Source organism: Momordica charantia, assembly GCF_013281855.1.
Source record: "Momordica charantia cultivar OHB3-1 chromosome 11 unlocalized genomic scaffold, Mcharantia_2.0 BLBB01000011.1, whole genome shotgun sequence".
In the NCBI taxonomy this organism is placed as follows: domain Eukaryota; kingdom Viridiplantae; phylum Streptophyta; class Magnoliopsida; order Cucurbitales; family Cucurbitaceae; genus Momordica; species Momordica charantia.
Window position 1 is genome coordinate 11,487,775 of NW_028275159.1, and position 17,741 is coordinate 11,505,515.

Below are 17,741 nucleotides of genomic sequence, written 5' to 3' on the forward strand. Positions count from 1 at the left end.
AGTGGCCCACTTCAAAGACAAGCCCATCGAGAGGCTACCCACACGCATGCACAGCCAGGCGCACGCCACCACGTGTGAGCGCCCCTGCTGCGCGCGCCACCATGCAGCGCGAACCTCACAGCGTGTCTCCTGTCACGCGCATCTCGGCCCCGCTAACCTCACAGCGCACGCCCCCTGCAAGGGCTGCCTGCCCAAGCGCGCCCCACCATATCGCCCATGCCTGCTCAGTGCACCTGTGCGCCCCTGTCTGCCGCACACGCCTGACCCAGCCCCCGCGTGCCCTTGTCTACCCAGCGCCCATGCTCGTCACCCTTGCCTGTTCGCGCGCCTCACTCACTCGCACGCCCATCAACAGCCAGCCAAGCGCCCGCGTGCCCCTACACGCCCATCAGCGCCCAGCCCAGTGCCTGTGCGCCCCTGCTCACCCGCTAGCTCCCTAAATTGCCGCCCATACGCACGCCCACCAACGTCAGCCCTGCCCCTCGTGTGCGTCAACAACCCCCCAGCCTTGCCTTGCTGCCCGCTCAATCCCACTTAAGGAAAAGATTTCCTTATTATTTCCTAGTTTATTTTGTGGGATTTGATTTTGTTTTATTCTTTTTTATTTATCAACTTTAGGCAAGTTTAGCATCTTTTAGGAATTTATCAATTATTATTTTCTTTTTAATTTTGTTATTTTTCTTAACAGGTCATGGGTTCTAGCTTATATATAGGCGTGTACCCCCAACATGTTGAAGCATCTTTTGAATGTTGATTTGAATAAAAACTTGAGAGTTTTCTCACCCTTTTGCCGAGTGCAAACCCTCCCCCCCAAATACCGAATCCCGTTGTGTGGTTGAACTTAGGTTTTCGTATTTTACCCTTGGAGCATGCTTGGTTGGTCACCAAACTTGTGGAATATTTCCGGCTTTGAGCATAGTGAGTAATCTATCTGCTCAAGGTAACCGACTGCAAAGGTAATCCCTCTAACTCTTAGCCTTTCGGGTTGAATCATCTATACGATTGGATTCAAGTGACTTGTGGCTCGACTAGCTCAATACGCTTGGGTTGTCGCGTATCACCTTTCATATTCCAAAAAGTCACTTGGGAGAAATCAAAAGACTTATTGGAAATACAACTTACATTAAGACTTATCTTGAAAATTACAAATTAATTAACTTCCAACTTTAACGGAAAAAAAAAAAACTTTCAACAGTAGCATGTTTTTTTTTTCCTTTACTCTATTCTTTGTGCACAATTTATATATATGGTAAAATTGAGCCTTGTAAAAGGTAAGTTAATTCTCTTATCAATAGAAAGGTAGTAACACTTTTTCTTGAATTCTTTGGCTCAGTTTCTTTATGATTTAGAGCTCGAGTACAAAGAAAAAGAGAAGAGTTCTTGGCTATGATTGAAGGGATTGACTATGCTAAGCAAGTATCGAGTTCTCTTGAAGAATAACTCTTGAATCTTACCAAGGAAAATGAGATACATCTCAATGAGATGTTAATCAACATGAAGAAAGGAACTTGACCAACAAATGAATACATCAAAAATTTCAAAGTTGTGTGTGACCGGTTAGTTGCAATTAAGAAACCAATTGATGATAGTACCAGGGGTTTTAGGAATGAAGTATAAGGATTTTAGGACAACAATATGCTATCAAGAGTTCCATATCCCTCCCATCATCAATTTATTTTGGCATTAAGGAATCATGAACAACAGCTCTGAAGGGATCGAATCCCGCAGCGGAAGCACGTGAACGGTTGTGTTTCGATTTTGTTTTAGGAAGAACTTATAAGAAAATAAAATAGCAATACAAAGAAGGAGAACATACCTTTGAAGATTGTTCTTCACCGTAGACCAATGCCACCAAAAAGGCTTCCTCGCTATCATTTGGACGAGAATCGATTTGTGGGAACTGTCTTTCGAAAGAGGGAGTTTTTTAGAAAGATCGTGAGAGAAGCTAAGTTTGAGAGAGTTTTTCAAAATGCATAAACTCTTCCATAATGCAAACATTTTGCATTTAAAGAAGAGTGAGGAGTGGTGAGCAAGTTAACTCCCCACCACACCATAATTCCACTTCCTTACATTTGGCAAGGAAGTGAGTTATTTAGTTAATTAAAAAACCAACTTAAATAAACTAAATAAAACAAAACATAATTGAATTAATATAATTAATTATGTTTTTGTTTTAATTAAATGTCATATATTTAACTATAACTTTATTCGAATGCACATCTCTCTCATAACCTATAGTTTTAATGTGTATCTCATGCACATTAATTTTAACTCATAGTTTTAATATGAATCCAATTTCATATTAAATTTTATTTGAATCTTATTCAAATAATTCTTTCATTACAATATAGTTTAATTTTTGAATTTTTATTCAAAATAAACTATATATAATGTATCATTATATACATTCGCTTATATATAATTTTAACATTTCAAATTCTTGATATTCGTTTTACCCATTGTGAGCTAGCAAGGAGACATGAACCTACAGATCAGAAGCTCCAACGATACGAGATTAATTTATTAAACTCATTAACCATATAAATCAACATTCGTTAACTATTGGTCACTCCACAAAAGACCCACAACTGCACCCTTCTCACTATAAAATATTTTATGTCCACGAATTTTGACCATTAACAGTAAATCAATCCTTCACGAGTGTTCGTAACTACAACATGTCAAATTACCGTTTTACCCCTAAGTTACCTCTTTCACCTTGAGTACTATTGATCTTTTAATGAATAACATGTTTATGATCCGACCATTAAACAAAAGTCCCTCTTGGGCCAGTGAGAGGGTGGGGCCCCTTGTTCAAGTTCTAGAGTCAGCAGTTAAGAGAACACTCATCTACTTACACTAAAGTCGGGAAGAAGTGAATTCCATCTTGTGTAGTTATGTTCATGGATCTCCACTCGGTCTCGTCCCCAAAATGGTAGGAATATTGAGTCGGCAACCTAGGCCACTCTCACCTATATAAATCAAAAGACGGTCCCTTATAGGCAGGAGTCCATAACTCACTCAGGATTGAGATTGAGTTACTTGGGCTTCCTATGAAATAATAATCTATTACTTAACGGTATTACAGCTAAAGATTAATTATTTCACGATCCGGTTTTATACAAACTCATTGCATAGGATACCCTCACTCGTATGTCTCCATATGAACGATTTGGATTAAGTCGTTTGTAACTATTACGAAGTGGGCCGTATCCACAATGTTACCAAAATAAGGTACCCAACCTTACCCATATATTATAGACTCTTTAGGTTATTACTGGAATATTATCCACTTGTATATCGAATATATACTATATATTAATTTTATATTGTATATATATATACCATGTATATCAATAATATACTAATCCAGTTACATCATATAACCTCAGATGTTAGTTTATCGGATTTGGGTAAATGAAATTCTAAAAGGAACTTCAATAACAGTTTTATTGAATAAATATTTGTTTTACATTTACAAACCACGAGTTTAGGGCATAAAACCCAACAAGCTCATCTTAGAAGCAGATATGAAAAAGTCCAATCAAGTAGATCATAGCCACATTTTTTATAGCAAAAGAGGAAGATAAGGGGGATGAATTGAAATTTCACGTGTCGTGGGAGAGGATTTCACCAACATAGATGACCAAAACAAGGTTGAAGGCAACAATTACTAGAAAAAGGATACAAAATTACATATACACTCCAAAATGACAGCACAGCTAAGTCACACAAGGGAGTAATTTGCCAAATATGTGGAAATCTAGGGCATATTTGGTATGCAATCCGGATTCTGTTTCTTATTTTCAGATTCACTAAATCAAATGGATTTAGCGAAAAATTGTTTGGCAGATTCATTTTTTAAAACTGTTTTCGAATTTTGTGATTCGAACAATGAAAGCATTGGATGAAGTGACAAACTCAAAATTGTATGCTAATTCAAGTGCTACATCACATGTGGTGAATGATTATGGTAAGCTCTATCAATCCCATCCTTATAGAGGCTTAGAGAAAATGTATGTGAGAAATGAGGAGGTTCTCTAGATATAACACACATTAGCACACATGATGCTTCCACTAAAAACAGTAAACTTCTTCTCTGAAATGTGTTAATTGTCCTAAGCATAAAAAAAACTTACTTTCCATAAAAATTAACTCAAGATAATGATAATCATTATCTTTGATGCTGAGAACTTTTCATTATCTTTGATGCTGAGAACTTTGTTATTAAAAGTAAGTAGGAATAGATCATAGGTAAATGACATAAAATAGTAGAGAACATAAATAAACAAAAAGCTTTACAACCTTACACTAGTATCTCACGAAGGCACCTTACACAATATGGCACAAATGGCTGGGACACTTGAATGAGAAAGTCCTCAAACACATCTGTGACTCTCATTTATCAGATGTTTCTGGTTGGAAAGAGGAGTCTATTTGTAGCATGTGTCAAATGAGCAAGAGTTGTAAACTACCTTTTTAATTTAGTAATAACATAAGTCTTGTTCCTTTTCAAAAGATACACTGTGATATTTGATGTCCTGCTCCTTTACCTTATTGTTAAAACTTTAGATATTAGGTAAGCTTTGTAGATGACTTCTTTAGATTTAGTTGGCTCTATCCACTAAAGTGAAAAATCTGACTTCATAGAATGCTTTCTCAAATTACAAAATTAGTTGCAAACATGTTTGATAAGAAAATAAAGATTTTTCAAAGTAATGGATGTGGAGAATCATGTCTTTAGCTCTTAAAAATCATCTAGAAAATCATGGCATTGTCCCCACACACCACAAAAAATGGAATTGTGGGGAGAAATCATAGGCACATCGTGGAAACTGCCTTGCACTTCTCTTCCAAGCCAAGGTTCAAACAAAATATTAGGTGGATGTGCATTCCATACAACTATATGTTTCTCATCGATAGGATGCTTGCTAAAGTCTTAGACATGAATATTCTCTCCTCCAAAATATTAAGAAATGAGTCTAACTATAATAGCATAAAGATCTCTAGTTGTCAATGCTTTCCCTAATTGAGACAACAAAATTAAGTTTGACAAAAGAACATATCCATGTGTGTTTCTACGTTATAGTCTCATTCACAGATGATAGGTGCTTAAATCAAAAGAGTAATGGAAAAAAAAATAAAAATTAACACATATTGCTTTTAATTTGATACAAAACATATCATCCTATTTGTAATATAATGATTCCTAATCATAATAGAAATAAAACATCTAAATCAAAATAATATCTAAAATTAAATGTTAAATCCCAAATCATATCAAAATAATATCTAAAATTAAATGCTAAATCCCAAATCATATCAAATCGATTCCTAAATCATATCAATCTCATAACACCCTTCCTAAAGTGGGAGCATGCAAGCCATAAATGTCCTACTTGCAAAGCAAGAAGAAGATCAAATCGCTTGCACGACAATCTCGAACTTGTTTGCTAGCACTCCTGGCATTTTTTTGGGACATTTCACACTCCCTTAAGTGGCACGAGAGACCACATACTCATTTTTCTGGCACGAGAGACCACATACCACGTACTCGTTTTCCTGGCGCGAGAAAATCACATACTCATTTTTTCGGCACGAGAAGACCACGAACCGGGCAACCTTCTTGTTCTTCGGCGACGGCAGAGATACCAGATTTGTTCTATTCAGATCTGCAGCAACTTCAGTAGCGTCAATGAAAGTTTTTTTTTTCTCAATAGAAGTAGCGACACTCCCCTAAGGTACAACACCTTAGAAGCAGACTAATATAAACCCAAATCAGCAACTCCCACGATGAACGACTAATGTTCGTTGACCACCAAAAAAATAGCAAAGAACAACGAAGGTCAACCACGAACTTTGTTGAATCAAGAAATTGACCAACTCTGCGAACGTCGGTTCGGCCTCAATGAGCCGGACAAGGAGCTCTGACTATCACGTAGAAGACCTGCAAAACAGAGTAAGCACTCCGATTCCAAAGTCAGTGAAAGTCTGAACTAAATCGAAAGAGAATCGAAATGTTCGTGTACCTCTAAATTAATGGAATGGTTCTATTTATAGGTAAAGACCCCGACAGTGTTCCCGACAAGGTCTTGACGGCTCTTTAGGGTTACCGTGAAATGCATCGTATTGTCGTGGAGTGTGTCAGAGGTGTGACCGAGCTGAGGTAAGATAATGGGTTCAACCAATGGTATGGGAACATGATTATGAACATGCTTGTTCGGCTCGGCCACCAAAGGAGTTTAGCTCGGTCAAATGGATGAGCCGAGGTGTGTATACTTAGGTAAATCTTCCGTGGGATATGAGCCATGTGTCACTCTCTACGCCCAGTCATCTTCTGCCACGTGTATGCTGAAATCTACCTCCAACATTAGCCCCCACTGTGCTGTGGTGCAAGTTGGCTCAACTCAATGTCGTAGTAGAAGTGGAATGCTGACTTGGCTCGCGATATTGATAGTCATGACGAGTTCGAAAGTAGGGCTGACGTAGGATGACGTCACCCTTAGCTATCCTTATTGGCAGGATTGAATCCTGGCCGTTATATTCAAATTGCTTGAACGACTGAGATGAAGCGGTCATTTTCTATAAATAGGCAGCTTCATTTCTTTCATTTTCTCTACTTTGACTCTGAAATTCTCTCAAAATATTTCTTCTGCTTTTAGGATCACTTCGGCTCAAAATCTGTTTTAGTTAAGTTTTCTAGTGTCTTGTATTTTTTAATTCTGTAGAATGCTTCGTCCTCTGAGTCTGGGGGGCTATTATCCGAGCCTGCACGAGTCGTGAGGATAGTGCATCGGTTTCCAGTATAGATCTTAGCCTTTATAAAGACGAGCCGATCTTAGATGAGACAACCTTAACATTGCTGAGCCGAACTTAACTGAGGCCACCACTTCAAATAGACCTAGTATCGTCTCTGAGCGTGCTCCTTCCATCTGTAAAGAATCTGACCTTGTTTAACTTAGAGAAGAATATAGGATACCTGATAACATCCAGATAAGATTGCCTCAGGTCGACGAGAGTCTAGATAACCCTCCTCCTCGGCGGGTCAGCTTCTACCCTCAGATGTTCGATTGCCTTTCCATCCATTCATCCAAAAGTTTTTGTCGGCCCAACTCAACTAGTGCCCAACGGGTGGACCACACTCCTCGAACTATGATTCACCTGGTGGAGCTTCAACTCGGGCGATGAGGACCTCTTCCTAAGCGTAGGTCAGTTCTTTGCATATAATCAAACCCTACAAAGAGCATTCAGGTCGGTATTATATATCGGATCAAAATTCCTTCTGTAAGATCATGGACTCCCCCTAAGCTAATAAACACTGGCGAGACAAATAGTTCATCGTCTCGGGCGAATGGCTCGTCACTAGGAATGGAGAGCCTTTCTGCCAGGTTCCTACCGAGTATGGGGAGCTAGGTATGTTTTACCTCGAGTCAGCCTTAGGATAGGAATTTAGTCTTAGGTCCGTTCTCTTTGTGACTCAAATTAACACTTTGATTTTCTGTGTACAGTTGTGCCTCGTCTCGCTCCTCGGATCAGCCACACCTCGCTAGAGATCAAAGAACATGTAGAAGGCTACTGGAAGATTTGGTATGAGGGGATTTTGGACGAGGTAAACTTCCACCACTGCGGCCTATCCCCCCTTGAACCGAGCTGAACTGACAAACTTGACAGAATGGTGTTAAAGTTTTTCAACTCCCTGACTAGAAAATGCACCGCAGATACCCCTGCTGCCAGCGAGGCTGAGAAAAGGCGTAAGGGCGAAGGGATTTCGGCTCAAGGACAAGGGCGTCGGCTGGGTCATCTCTGCCCCTCGGGGTCGAACCCTTACAAACTATGGCATTAGTTCCCTCCAGATCTCATAAAAAGGGCAACACATCAGGTTAGCGAGCACGTAGATCAGATGAAGCCTCATCTCGGTCTCCTCCAGCCTCCATCAACCTCACATCAGAAGAGAAGGTTCCTCTTGCTGCTCCGAAGCGGGACTTCGAGTAACCTTTCAAGTTCAGCTTCTCGGCGAGCGCTCTTCATAAGAGTGCGGTCGCAACCGTTCATAATAGCACGGCTCGGTCGCTGAAACGCAGTGAGAGGTTCTTCCTGGAAAAGCATGCTGACTATGTCCAGGCCCTAATAAATCAACTGGCCGACCTGCATTTTACGGCTTGTTGTACTGGGCCTTGGTGAGCAAGGAGCTCACCGCGAGGAAGATTAGCTTGTCGCGGGAGCGTGAATCCACTAAAACCATAGAAGTGCTAACGGTTGAGGTAGACAAGCTGAAAAAGGAGAAGGTCGTGGAGGAGAAGTAGCGTACTGCACTAAAGAACCACCTGAGCCGAGCACGTCTGGCTGTAAAGAACGCTGAGGTTCAGACGAAAAATTAGATGGATCTGCGACTGAAGGCGGAGGTAGACTTGGCAGAGAAGGAGGTTGAGTACCAGAAGAAATGATCGACTTATACCGACTTGGAAAACGTGATCAAGGTGATGCTAGAATTCAATTAGGTGGTGAAGGCATTGGCCAATAAAGGCTTCGACTTTGCCACTAACACTATGAGGAAGCTGGCACCTTATCTGGATCTCACTTCAGTATACCAGGACTACGAGGCCGAGCTGGAGGTGGAAGACGATGAGGACGTTTAGGTTGACTTTGTTGAAGGCCAAGATGACCCGAACACAGAGCCTGAAGTGCCCCAATTGAATGCTTCTGATACTCCTTTTGACATCTCTTTTTCTTTTTGCAAAGTCCTGTCGAGTCGGAGCGATTGTGCTTCGGCTCAGTTTTGTAATGGCCGAGATACATACGCCTCGACCTCATTTTAAAAGTTAATTGAATTTCCAAGGTTGTTTTGTTTACTTCTGCTCACCATCATTTTAACTAAATTGCCTTGTTTGTAGTTAGTGCGTGAAAAAGAAACTTTTTTTTATGAGCAACTAATTAATGAGGGGAGTATGATCCAAGTCAATCAGTGAATCATTCTCACTTCGAAGTCTAATATCATTGCTCGACCCCATTTAAGTTTAGCTCAGTCAGACGAGGTAGACTAAGATCAAAACAGGTCAGCGTTTATTAATAATGCACACAACCTAGTTACACTTAGATTGTTTTACATTTATTGATAATAAATGTGCAAATGCTGAGTATTCCAAGGGTGAGGTAACTTGTTGCCGTTCAAGTCAGCGATGATGTATGTTTCGGGCCGAACTACCTCACAAACCTTGTATGGGCCTGCCCAGTTCTGCTCTAGTGCTCCAACGTGGGTTAGGACCTTTTCTAGGACGAGGTCTCCTAGTTTGAATGCTCGCAGCTTGACCTTAACATTATAATACTAAGCCATTCAATTTTGGTATTCTGCTCGGCGAAGCAGAGCCTGAGTGTGTTTCTCCTCCAGGAGGTCCAGGTTGAGCAGGAGTGCCTCGTCAGTCGCCATATGGTCGAAATTCTCTACCCTTAACGAGGTAGGCCAATCTCCACTGGCATGATTGCTTTTGAGCCGAACGCAAGGCTAAATGGAGTCTCTATAGTTGAGCCTCTGGTCGTGGTTCGGTATGACCAAAGGACTTCTGGAAGCTCCTCGACCCAACGACCCTTCAACGCCTCAAGCTTCGTCTTAAGTCCTCGCTTTATAATCTTGTTAATGACCTCAATTTGTCCGTTAGCCTGGGGATGAGCAGGGGATGAACTGAAGTGCTTGATGCTGAGATCGTTGCAAAACTTGTTAAAGCGAGCGTTGTCGAATTGTTTGCCGTTGTTAGTAATCAGGGCATAGGGTATGTCGAACCGGTAAACTATGTTCTTCCATACGAAGTTCGTAATATTCTGCTCGGTTATCTTTGCCAGTGGCTCGACTTCGACCTATTTGGTGAAGTAATCTGTTGCAACAATTGCATAACTGACCTGACCTTTACCAGTGGGGAGGGATCCAATAAGGTCCAGGCCCCACTGGGCAAAAGGCCAGGGGCTAGATATGAGGGTGAGAAGTTTAGGAGGCCGGTGCGGTATGGTGGCGAAGCGCTGACACTTGTCACATTTTTTGACGAATTGCTTCATATCGGTCTCATATACCGAGGCTAAATGAGCTAGCGCGTCGACATTCAAATTTTCCGACATGGGGACCTAACGGACTACACACTCTTTGAACTGGCTAAGTAGTTCCTTCGCTTTGCCCAGGTAGCGCTCCATGCAGCTATCCTTTGCTTGGTACTCCTCATTGATTTGGTTGGACTATGAGCTGCGAATCACTGAGGATGAGGAGATGATTCACTCACATTCTTCTCGCAACTCTTAGTCTGGCGATTAGGACTTCATACTCTACTTCATTATTTGAGGCTCTAAAGTTGAACCGGAGCGTGTACTCGAACCTCAGGTCACCTAGGCCGACTAGGAGCATGCCAGCTCCGCAACCTTTGTTGTTGGAGAAGCCGTCGACGTAGAGGGTCCATTAGGCTCGGTCGTCGGCCCCAGGCCTATACGAGGTCAGTTTCGCAATAAAGTCGGCTACTGCTTGTCCTTTCATCGTCGTCCTAAGATCAAAACCAATGTCATACTCGCTAAGTTCCAGGGCCCATTTCATGAGTCGCCTTGAGATCTCAGAGTTGTGGAATACTTGCCTCAGAGGGAAGTTAGTCATCACTGTAACATGGTGTGCCTGGAAGTAAGGTCGCAGTCAACGAGCTGAGGTAACGAGTGCTAACGTTAGCTTCTCGATACATAGATATCGAGTTTCCGCCTCGGTTAGTGACTTACTGGTGTAATATACAAGGTGTTGCTGACCCTGTTCCTCCTTGAGAAGTACTGAGCTAACGGCTTTCTCGGACACTACTAGGTACATTATCAGCTTGTCACCAGGGAGTGGTTTGGCTAGTAGAGGTGTCGTACTAAGGAACTCATTGAGTTGGTCGAAGGCCAACTGACACTCTGATGTCCACTCGAACCTTTCCCTCTTCCTCAGTAGTTTGAAGAATGGGAGGCACTTATCGCTGGACCTTGAGACGAATCGATTTAGCATAGCTACGCGGCCGTTGAGGCGTTGGAGTTGCTTCAAATTCATAGGGGCTCCATCTGAAGTACTGCCCAGATCTTGTTTGGATTGGCCTTGATGCCTCGCTGGTTGACCATGAAGCCGAGGAACTTGCCCGAAGCAACGCCAAAGGCACATTTCTCCGGGTTTAGCTTCATGTTGTAGCGGCGAAAGACATCGAAGGCTTCGGTCAGGTCGGCTATATGTGAGTTGACCTGCTTGCTTTTGACCAACATGTCATCTACGTATACTTCCATGTTTCTGCCGATCTGTTTCATGAACATCATGTTCTCCATGTGCGGATACGTGACCCAAGTGTTCTTCAGGCCGAACGGCATGACCTTGTAGTAGTAGAGCCCCTAGTCGGTTACAAATGAGTTGTGCTCTTGATCCGTTACATGCATTTTGATTTGATTGTAGTCTAAGTAAGCGTCCATAAATGTAAGTATTTCGTGGCCAGTGGTGGCATCGACGAGCTGATCTATCTGAGGCAGAGAAAACCTATCCTTCAAACAGGCTTTGTCTAGGCTCGTGAAGTCAATGCAGACGCGCCACTTACCGTTAGCTTTTTTTTTTAACTAATACTGCATTAGAGAGCCACGTGGGGTAGTGAACTTCTTTTATAAAGTCAGCTCGTAAGAGCTTATCAACTTGTCTACCTATTACAAGGCTACGCTCAGCATCGACAAATCGACATTTTTGCTTTACAGGTCTAAAAGAGGGATATACATTAAGCCTATGAACTATAATGCTCGGGTCGATCCCTGGTATGTCTTCATGCAACCATGCAAAGACGTCGGCATTCGCTTTCAAGAAGGTGATGAGCTCTGCCCTAGTCTCTGCCCCCAACTTAGTGTTGATGCTGACTTACTTATCTGGACTCAGGAGTGGCACAAGCTCGACTTCCTTGACTAAGGTCCCGCGGGTCGGCTCGTCCGGTAGTGGAGCCTCAACCGTAATAGTTGCACAAATGGCAGTGCCTTTTAGTGCTGCAGCGTAGCACTCTCTTAACGTCTCATACTCGCCTCGGATGGTGGCCATCCTTGAAGCCGTCAGATACTTCATCATCTGGTGGTAAGTGGAGGGGATAGCCTTCAACTGATGTATGAAGGGTCGGCCTAATATTGTATTATAGGCCGAGGTTCTGTCAATCACCATAAATTCGACAATCGAAGTGACCTGATGCTCCCCTTCGCCGAGAGTGACCGGGAGTGAGCTACATCCTTCTACTGTTACCGACTCTCCAGCAAAACCTACCAGCGGTGTAGAGCTTGGCTTTAGCTGATCTCGCTCCCATCTAAGGGCTGAGTATACTGACAAAGAAAGAACATTGGTGGAAGCTCCTACATCTATGAGGACCCGCTTGACCATAACGTGATCAATCAGGGGGGCGATGACGAGGTCGTCATTATGAGGCAAGTGCACACCCTCGGTATCTTGCTCGTCGAACAGAATTGGCAAGGTTGGCTTTTTTGAATATGAGGTGCAAACCTTATGTGTTGCTTCTCAGATCAGCACCTTGCGCTTCTGTCCCAACTGTCTTCTGTTGGGGCCTCCAGCAATGGTGTTGATTATCGGGCGTTGGTCGTCGGTGCGCCAAGGTGGCGTCCGAGACTCTCCTAGTTGTTGTCTTTAGTCGATGTGGTCGGCTCGTCCCTATCACGAGAGTCGACGTACTTCTTTAGGTAGCCACGTCGAATGAGGTTCCTGATCTGGTCTTTCAATACATAGTAGGTCGAGGTGTCGTGACCATAGTCTTTCTGGAACCGACAGTACTTCGTTTGTCTATTTCGTCGCTCGGCTTGCGCGTCTTCCCTGGTGGTGAGAGTAAATTCTCAAACCCACCTTCCTCCACAGCGGCAAGAATTTCAGCTATAGGTGTGTTGGTCGGCATGTACTTGTTGAACCGAGGCCTGTTTTTTTATTCGGTTCGAGCATCACCACGTTTCTCGAAAGTCTTATCATCGGGTCGGTGATTGGAAGTGCGGTAGTCGTCCCGTTTCTTCTAGGACTTGTCATCTCGGCTGCTGTAGCGCTTGCCACCGTTGGCCTGCCAAAGCTCGAGGCTGTCAATGTACCTCCTCGTGCGAATGAGTAGCTTATTCAGAGAGGTGGTCGGTTTACTGCCAAGCTTCATCACCAGGTTCCTATCATTCAACCCGGTGGTGAAGTATATTATTACCATCGCATCGATGCAGTTTACCACCATAATGTGCTCGTCCATAAACCTCGTGATATAATCAGTCAAGGACTCGCGGTCTCGCTGTTTAATCATCCTGAGATGGGACGCTGGAAGCTTCATCAACTGCCATACCGAGAATTGGTTGATAAACATCTTGCACAGCTACTGATAGCTGCTAATGGATTTCGGCTTCAACTGCCGGTACCACAATCGAGCTGAGCCCTCTAGAGCAATCTGGAAGGCTTGAAATGTGATGGCATCACTAGCAGCAAGGAACTTCATCTTCCCTTCGAATATCTCCACGTACGAGATAGGGACTCCCGACCCATCGTACGGATTCATCCTAGGAGCGTTGAACTTGTGGGGGATCGGCTCGTCTAGGCTGTCATGGGTGAACGGGGACTCCTTCCGTTCCGAGAAATCAACTTAGCCTTGAGCCTTGTAATTGTTTTTGAGATCTTTGATCTCGTTCTGCATCATCTCCCATAGCTGGTCCATCTCGGACCTGATGCTGGACTTGGCCCCGGACTGGCCGCGATGATCGTTGACCTTCTCGCTTCGGGTTTTCTGCTCCACGTGGTACCTCGAGTCACCTGGATTCTTCTTCTTATGGCATAAGGCTTCCTGGTCGGAATGATGCACCTTGAGCAAGCCACGCGGTCATTATGGAATCCTCGGGCTGAACCCTAAGGAGCTGAACCCTGGACGCTGAGCTGGGATGTGGCGATCAGCCTGGCCACGGGCCCTGTCACAGTAAGTGATACTTTCCCCTCATCGATGAGCTCCGGGTGGTGGAGTGCCAATGTGGATACCTCCAGGACAGCGAGGGGGTCGACCTGGTCTTTGTTGATAAGGTCACCCGATTTTCTCCCATTGTCCTTGATGGTCGGGTCAGCTGGTCTCTTCCCCTTGTGCAGGTCACGAACGATTGAAGGTGTTGACTCGCCTTCAGCTCGCTCCATGGCAGAGAGGCGAGCCTTGACTTCTGCAATCTCAGCGATTGCATTGGCAACGATGGACGGGTCAACGCTCTGGCCTGAGCGGTGGGGACATGCCCCTACCCCGGGAGGGTCGGCGGGCGTGGGGGAAGAGGAGGAAACTCTCCCCTGTTCTTTGGAGGAGGTGGGCCGTTGGCACGTTCTTCGCCAACCTTGCGAGTCAGAACGCGGTTGTTAGAGGTCCCAACAACATGGGAGTAGGTCCTACGAGTGTAGGTCTGTCGCTCTCTTTCTCGTCCTTCAGTAGGGTTAGGAGTGTGGGACAGCTGTGAGTGGGTCGGAATTGCCATTGCTCGTTTCAGTTGCTTAGTAAGGAACGACTGGAGAGTATTAAATCAGATTCTCACAGACGGTGCCAAATGTTGAAACAAGAAATTGACCACTTCGCGAACGTCGGTTCGGCCTGAATGAGCTGGACAAGAAGCTCTGAATATCACGTAGAAGACCTGCAAAATAGAGTGAGCACTCCGATGCCAAAATCAGTGAAAGTCCAAACTAAATCGAGGAGAATCGAAATGTTCGCGTACCTCAAAATAAACGAAATGGTTCTATTTATAGGCGAAAACCCCAACAGTGTCCCCGACAAGGTCTCAACGGCTCTTTAAGGTTACCCTGAAATACGGCGTGTTGTCGTGGAGTGTGTCGGAGGTGTGATCGAGCTGAGGTAAGATAATCGGTTCAACCAATGGTATGGGAACAGGATTATGAACATCCTTGTAGGCCACTGAAAGGGTTCGGTTAGGTCAAATGGATGAGCTGAGATGTGTATACTTAGGTACATCCTCCGCAGGATCTATGATCCACGTGTCACCCTCCACGCCCAGTTAGGGATGGCAAAAATACCCGCGAGACCCGATCCCCGCGGGTATCGGACCATCGAGTCGGGGATTCCCTAGTTTGACTGGGGATGAGGTCAAATCGGGGATCCCAATCGGGTTCCCCGGCGGGGACGGGACGGGGACGGGGATCAGTTTCCCCGCCCCGTCCCCGTCCCCGACCCCGTCCCGTTTAATTTTTTATTATTTTTCTTTTTTTATATAATAATATTAATATATATTCATTTTATAAATAGTTTTAAATTTAAAAAAAAACTCAAGCTAACACCTCACTTTTTGTTCACTTTTATACTAATAATAACAAAAATTAATTAAAAAAATAAAATTTAAATTTAAAAATTTAAAAAATATATTTATAATGCAGGGAATCCCATCCCCTAAAATTTCGAGGACGGGGCAGGGATGGGAATGGCCCCCCGGCCCCGCCTCGTCCCATTGTCATCCCTACGCCTAGTCATTTTCTGCCACGTGCATTTGCTAGAAAATTGCAAATTGGCTCCTTTCTTCTAAGGTGCACAGCAAACATATGCAGATTCTAAACTTCCAAAGAGGTAATTTTGGAGATGATCACAAAATTCCAAAGAGACCTTACAAAATCACCCAAGGCCATGAAAAACTCAAGCGGCAATTCGAAAATCTTTTTTCTTTTTTTCTTTTCAGTCATGCTTCAAGAGAAGAAACAATGAAAATCCTCACAAAATTCTAAACAACCCATCAAAATTACCAAGAACTCAGATACCATGCTAAATTTAGGAGATTTTTAGGGAGGAGAGAAGATGGAGAGAATTGCAAAATAAGGTTTCATATTGAATTCAATGTCTTAAAGCTCGCTTAGGGTCCGTTCGGTAACGTTCCAATTTTTTGTTTCTATTTCCTCTTTTTTAATAGAGAAAAATAAAATTGCATGTTCCCAGCATCCATGTATTAATGAATGATAAAACAAAATCTTTTTTATGCTGGACCAAATTGAAAATTGAAACAAAAAACTTGTTTTTGTTGTTTCCAAAATTTCTATACAATTTTGAGATTGTTTTTCTATAAGTTTTGCCGGGCACGCTATTATTCTTCATTTGGATTGATTTTTAAATTAAAAACTTGATTTGGCCAATTAAGATGTTAAATAATTTACTTCATTATGAGAAAACGTGAAGTAATAATATTTAAAATCTGGATGAATAACTAAGAGAATGAAACTTTAGAAATGAAGAATCCGTTAAGAACCTAGACATAGGGTCTTATCCTTTAGTTACGGTCGGACAAAATCAAATTAAGGTTGAGTTATTAATAGAAATATTGATAATTAAATTAGAACTTCAAGATCACTTAGACATGAATCGATCAAGAAGCAAAACCGGTATAACTTACCCATATAGGTGCGCCAGACACACTTGCTATTGTGAATTCTTATTTTTCTAGTCAAGTCTTAGTAGGAGGGCTGGATGTTATTTCTTTGAAGTACATAATCTTAATCAACACCATTTTCACCTATTTCAATCATAAGACAGATTGCCCACTCAACTTTTCATCATTGAATTGAAAAGAAAACTTTAAGTTCCTGTGGGACAATCTCGAAATATTATCTATTTATTCTTTGTGATGAGTGTACACCTGTCGTATCCTTTTTTACTGTTAAGCAAGACCAACAAAATCAACTACAATAATACGAGAAAAATAGGGAAAGCACAAAAATGACACAAGAAAGTTCACCCAACTATGGGCTACATCTAGTCTTCCGTGCCAATGAGTCTTACAAATGCCCTACAAAGCTCTCTCTAGATGTCACAATAATAGCCACCTAACTACTAAGCACTACGAAAATAGCTACTTAGGAATACATAATGAAAAACTCACTAATCTCAAGAGAATAGGCTGTCGACAAAGCTCTACAAAATCCTTGTTCTCCTTTTTCTTCTCTGCCAACAAGCTGCCGCCGCCACAATATTTTTGTGCAAATCAACACACGCTGCCACTCCCTATTTTTCTTCACAGCACGACTAAACCTATAACTAAAGATTATTAGAAATTTTAAGAGGCAACATTACGAAATGAAGAAAAAGAAAGTTTAGGTAACGGGCCGATTAGCCCATTACATGTTTTGGCTCCACTAATAACCCAACAATCTCCCACTTGGAGGCAAAACAACAATCTCACCTCCCACTGTAACAACAGTATCGTTATGACTCAGTTCTGACTACACCAATAGCTTCCAATTGAACGACGTCTTCTTGGCACCAACCAAGACTTAACACCCACTGCACCGACAGTTTCTAGTATCTTCTTAGCACCAACTGAGACTCCATCTGTGATTGCCCTGAGACCGAGCAATCCTACGCGGTCTTTTCTCCCAGACGTTAGAGACACAGTCACGTGCTCCCACTTAAACTAAGTGATCCCCGACGCTTCCTTTTTCACTCGCACCCAACAACTCCTGGAAGAAATATTTTCCATCTGATGACTTGGCACTCCCACCCAAGTCCGTTACCACTCTAGAGACACAACCATCGACCTCAGCACCAACTGTAGTCTTTCTTAATGCACCATTTCGCCTACGCGACTTCATCAGCTCGCTAATCGGTCTGACAATTGGGACTCGAAACTAACAGTCTGTTGAACACCTCACTGAGTTGTTCCCCTTTCCCTTTCCTCTACTTCCCAGCTGTTGTACTTGAACTGATGGTAGATTCTCCTTATCTATTTTGACTGTCAATGCT

General features: G+C 43.0%; 1 protein-coding gene across 1 annotated transcript; it reads right to left on the minus strand.

Moving 5' to 3' along the window:
- Positions 1–11,881: 11,881 nt before the first annotated feature.
- On the minus strand, positions 11,882–12,385 carry LOC111013504 (uncharacterized). Its single transcript, XM_022287951.1, has one exon. It carries the CDS (start codon positions 12,383–12,385, stop codon positions 11,882–11,884), a length of 504 nt encoding a protein of 167 aa, XP_022143643.1.
- Positions 12,386–17,741: the final 5,356 nt, after the last annotated feature.

Bases quoted from the DNA above. Each gene is read 5' to 3' on its own strand.
- LOC111013504 (XM_022287951.1), bottom strand. From the start codon at position 12,385: ATGGTCAAGCGGGTCCTCATAGATGTAGGAGCTTCCACCAATGTTCTT.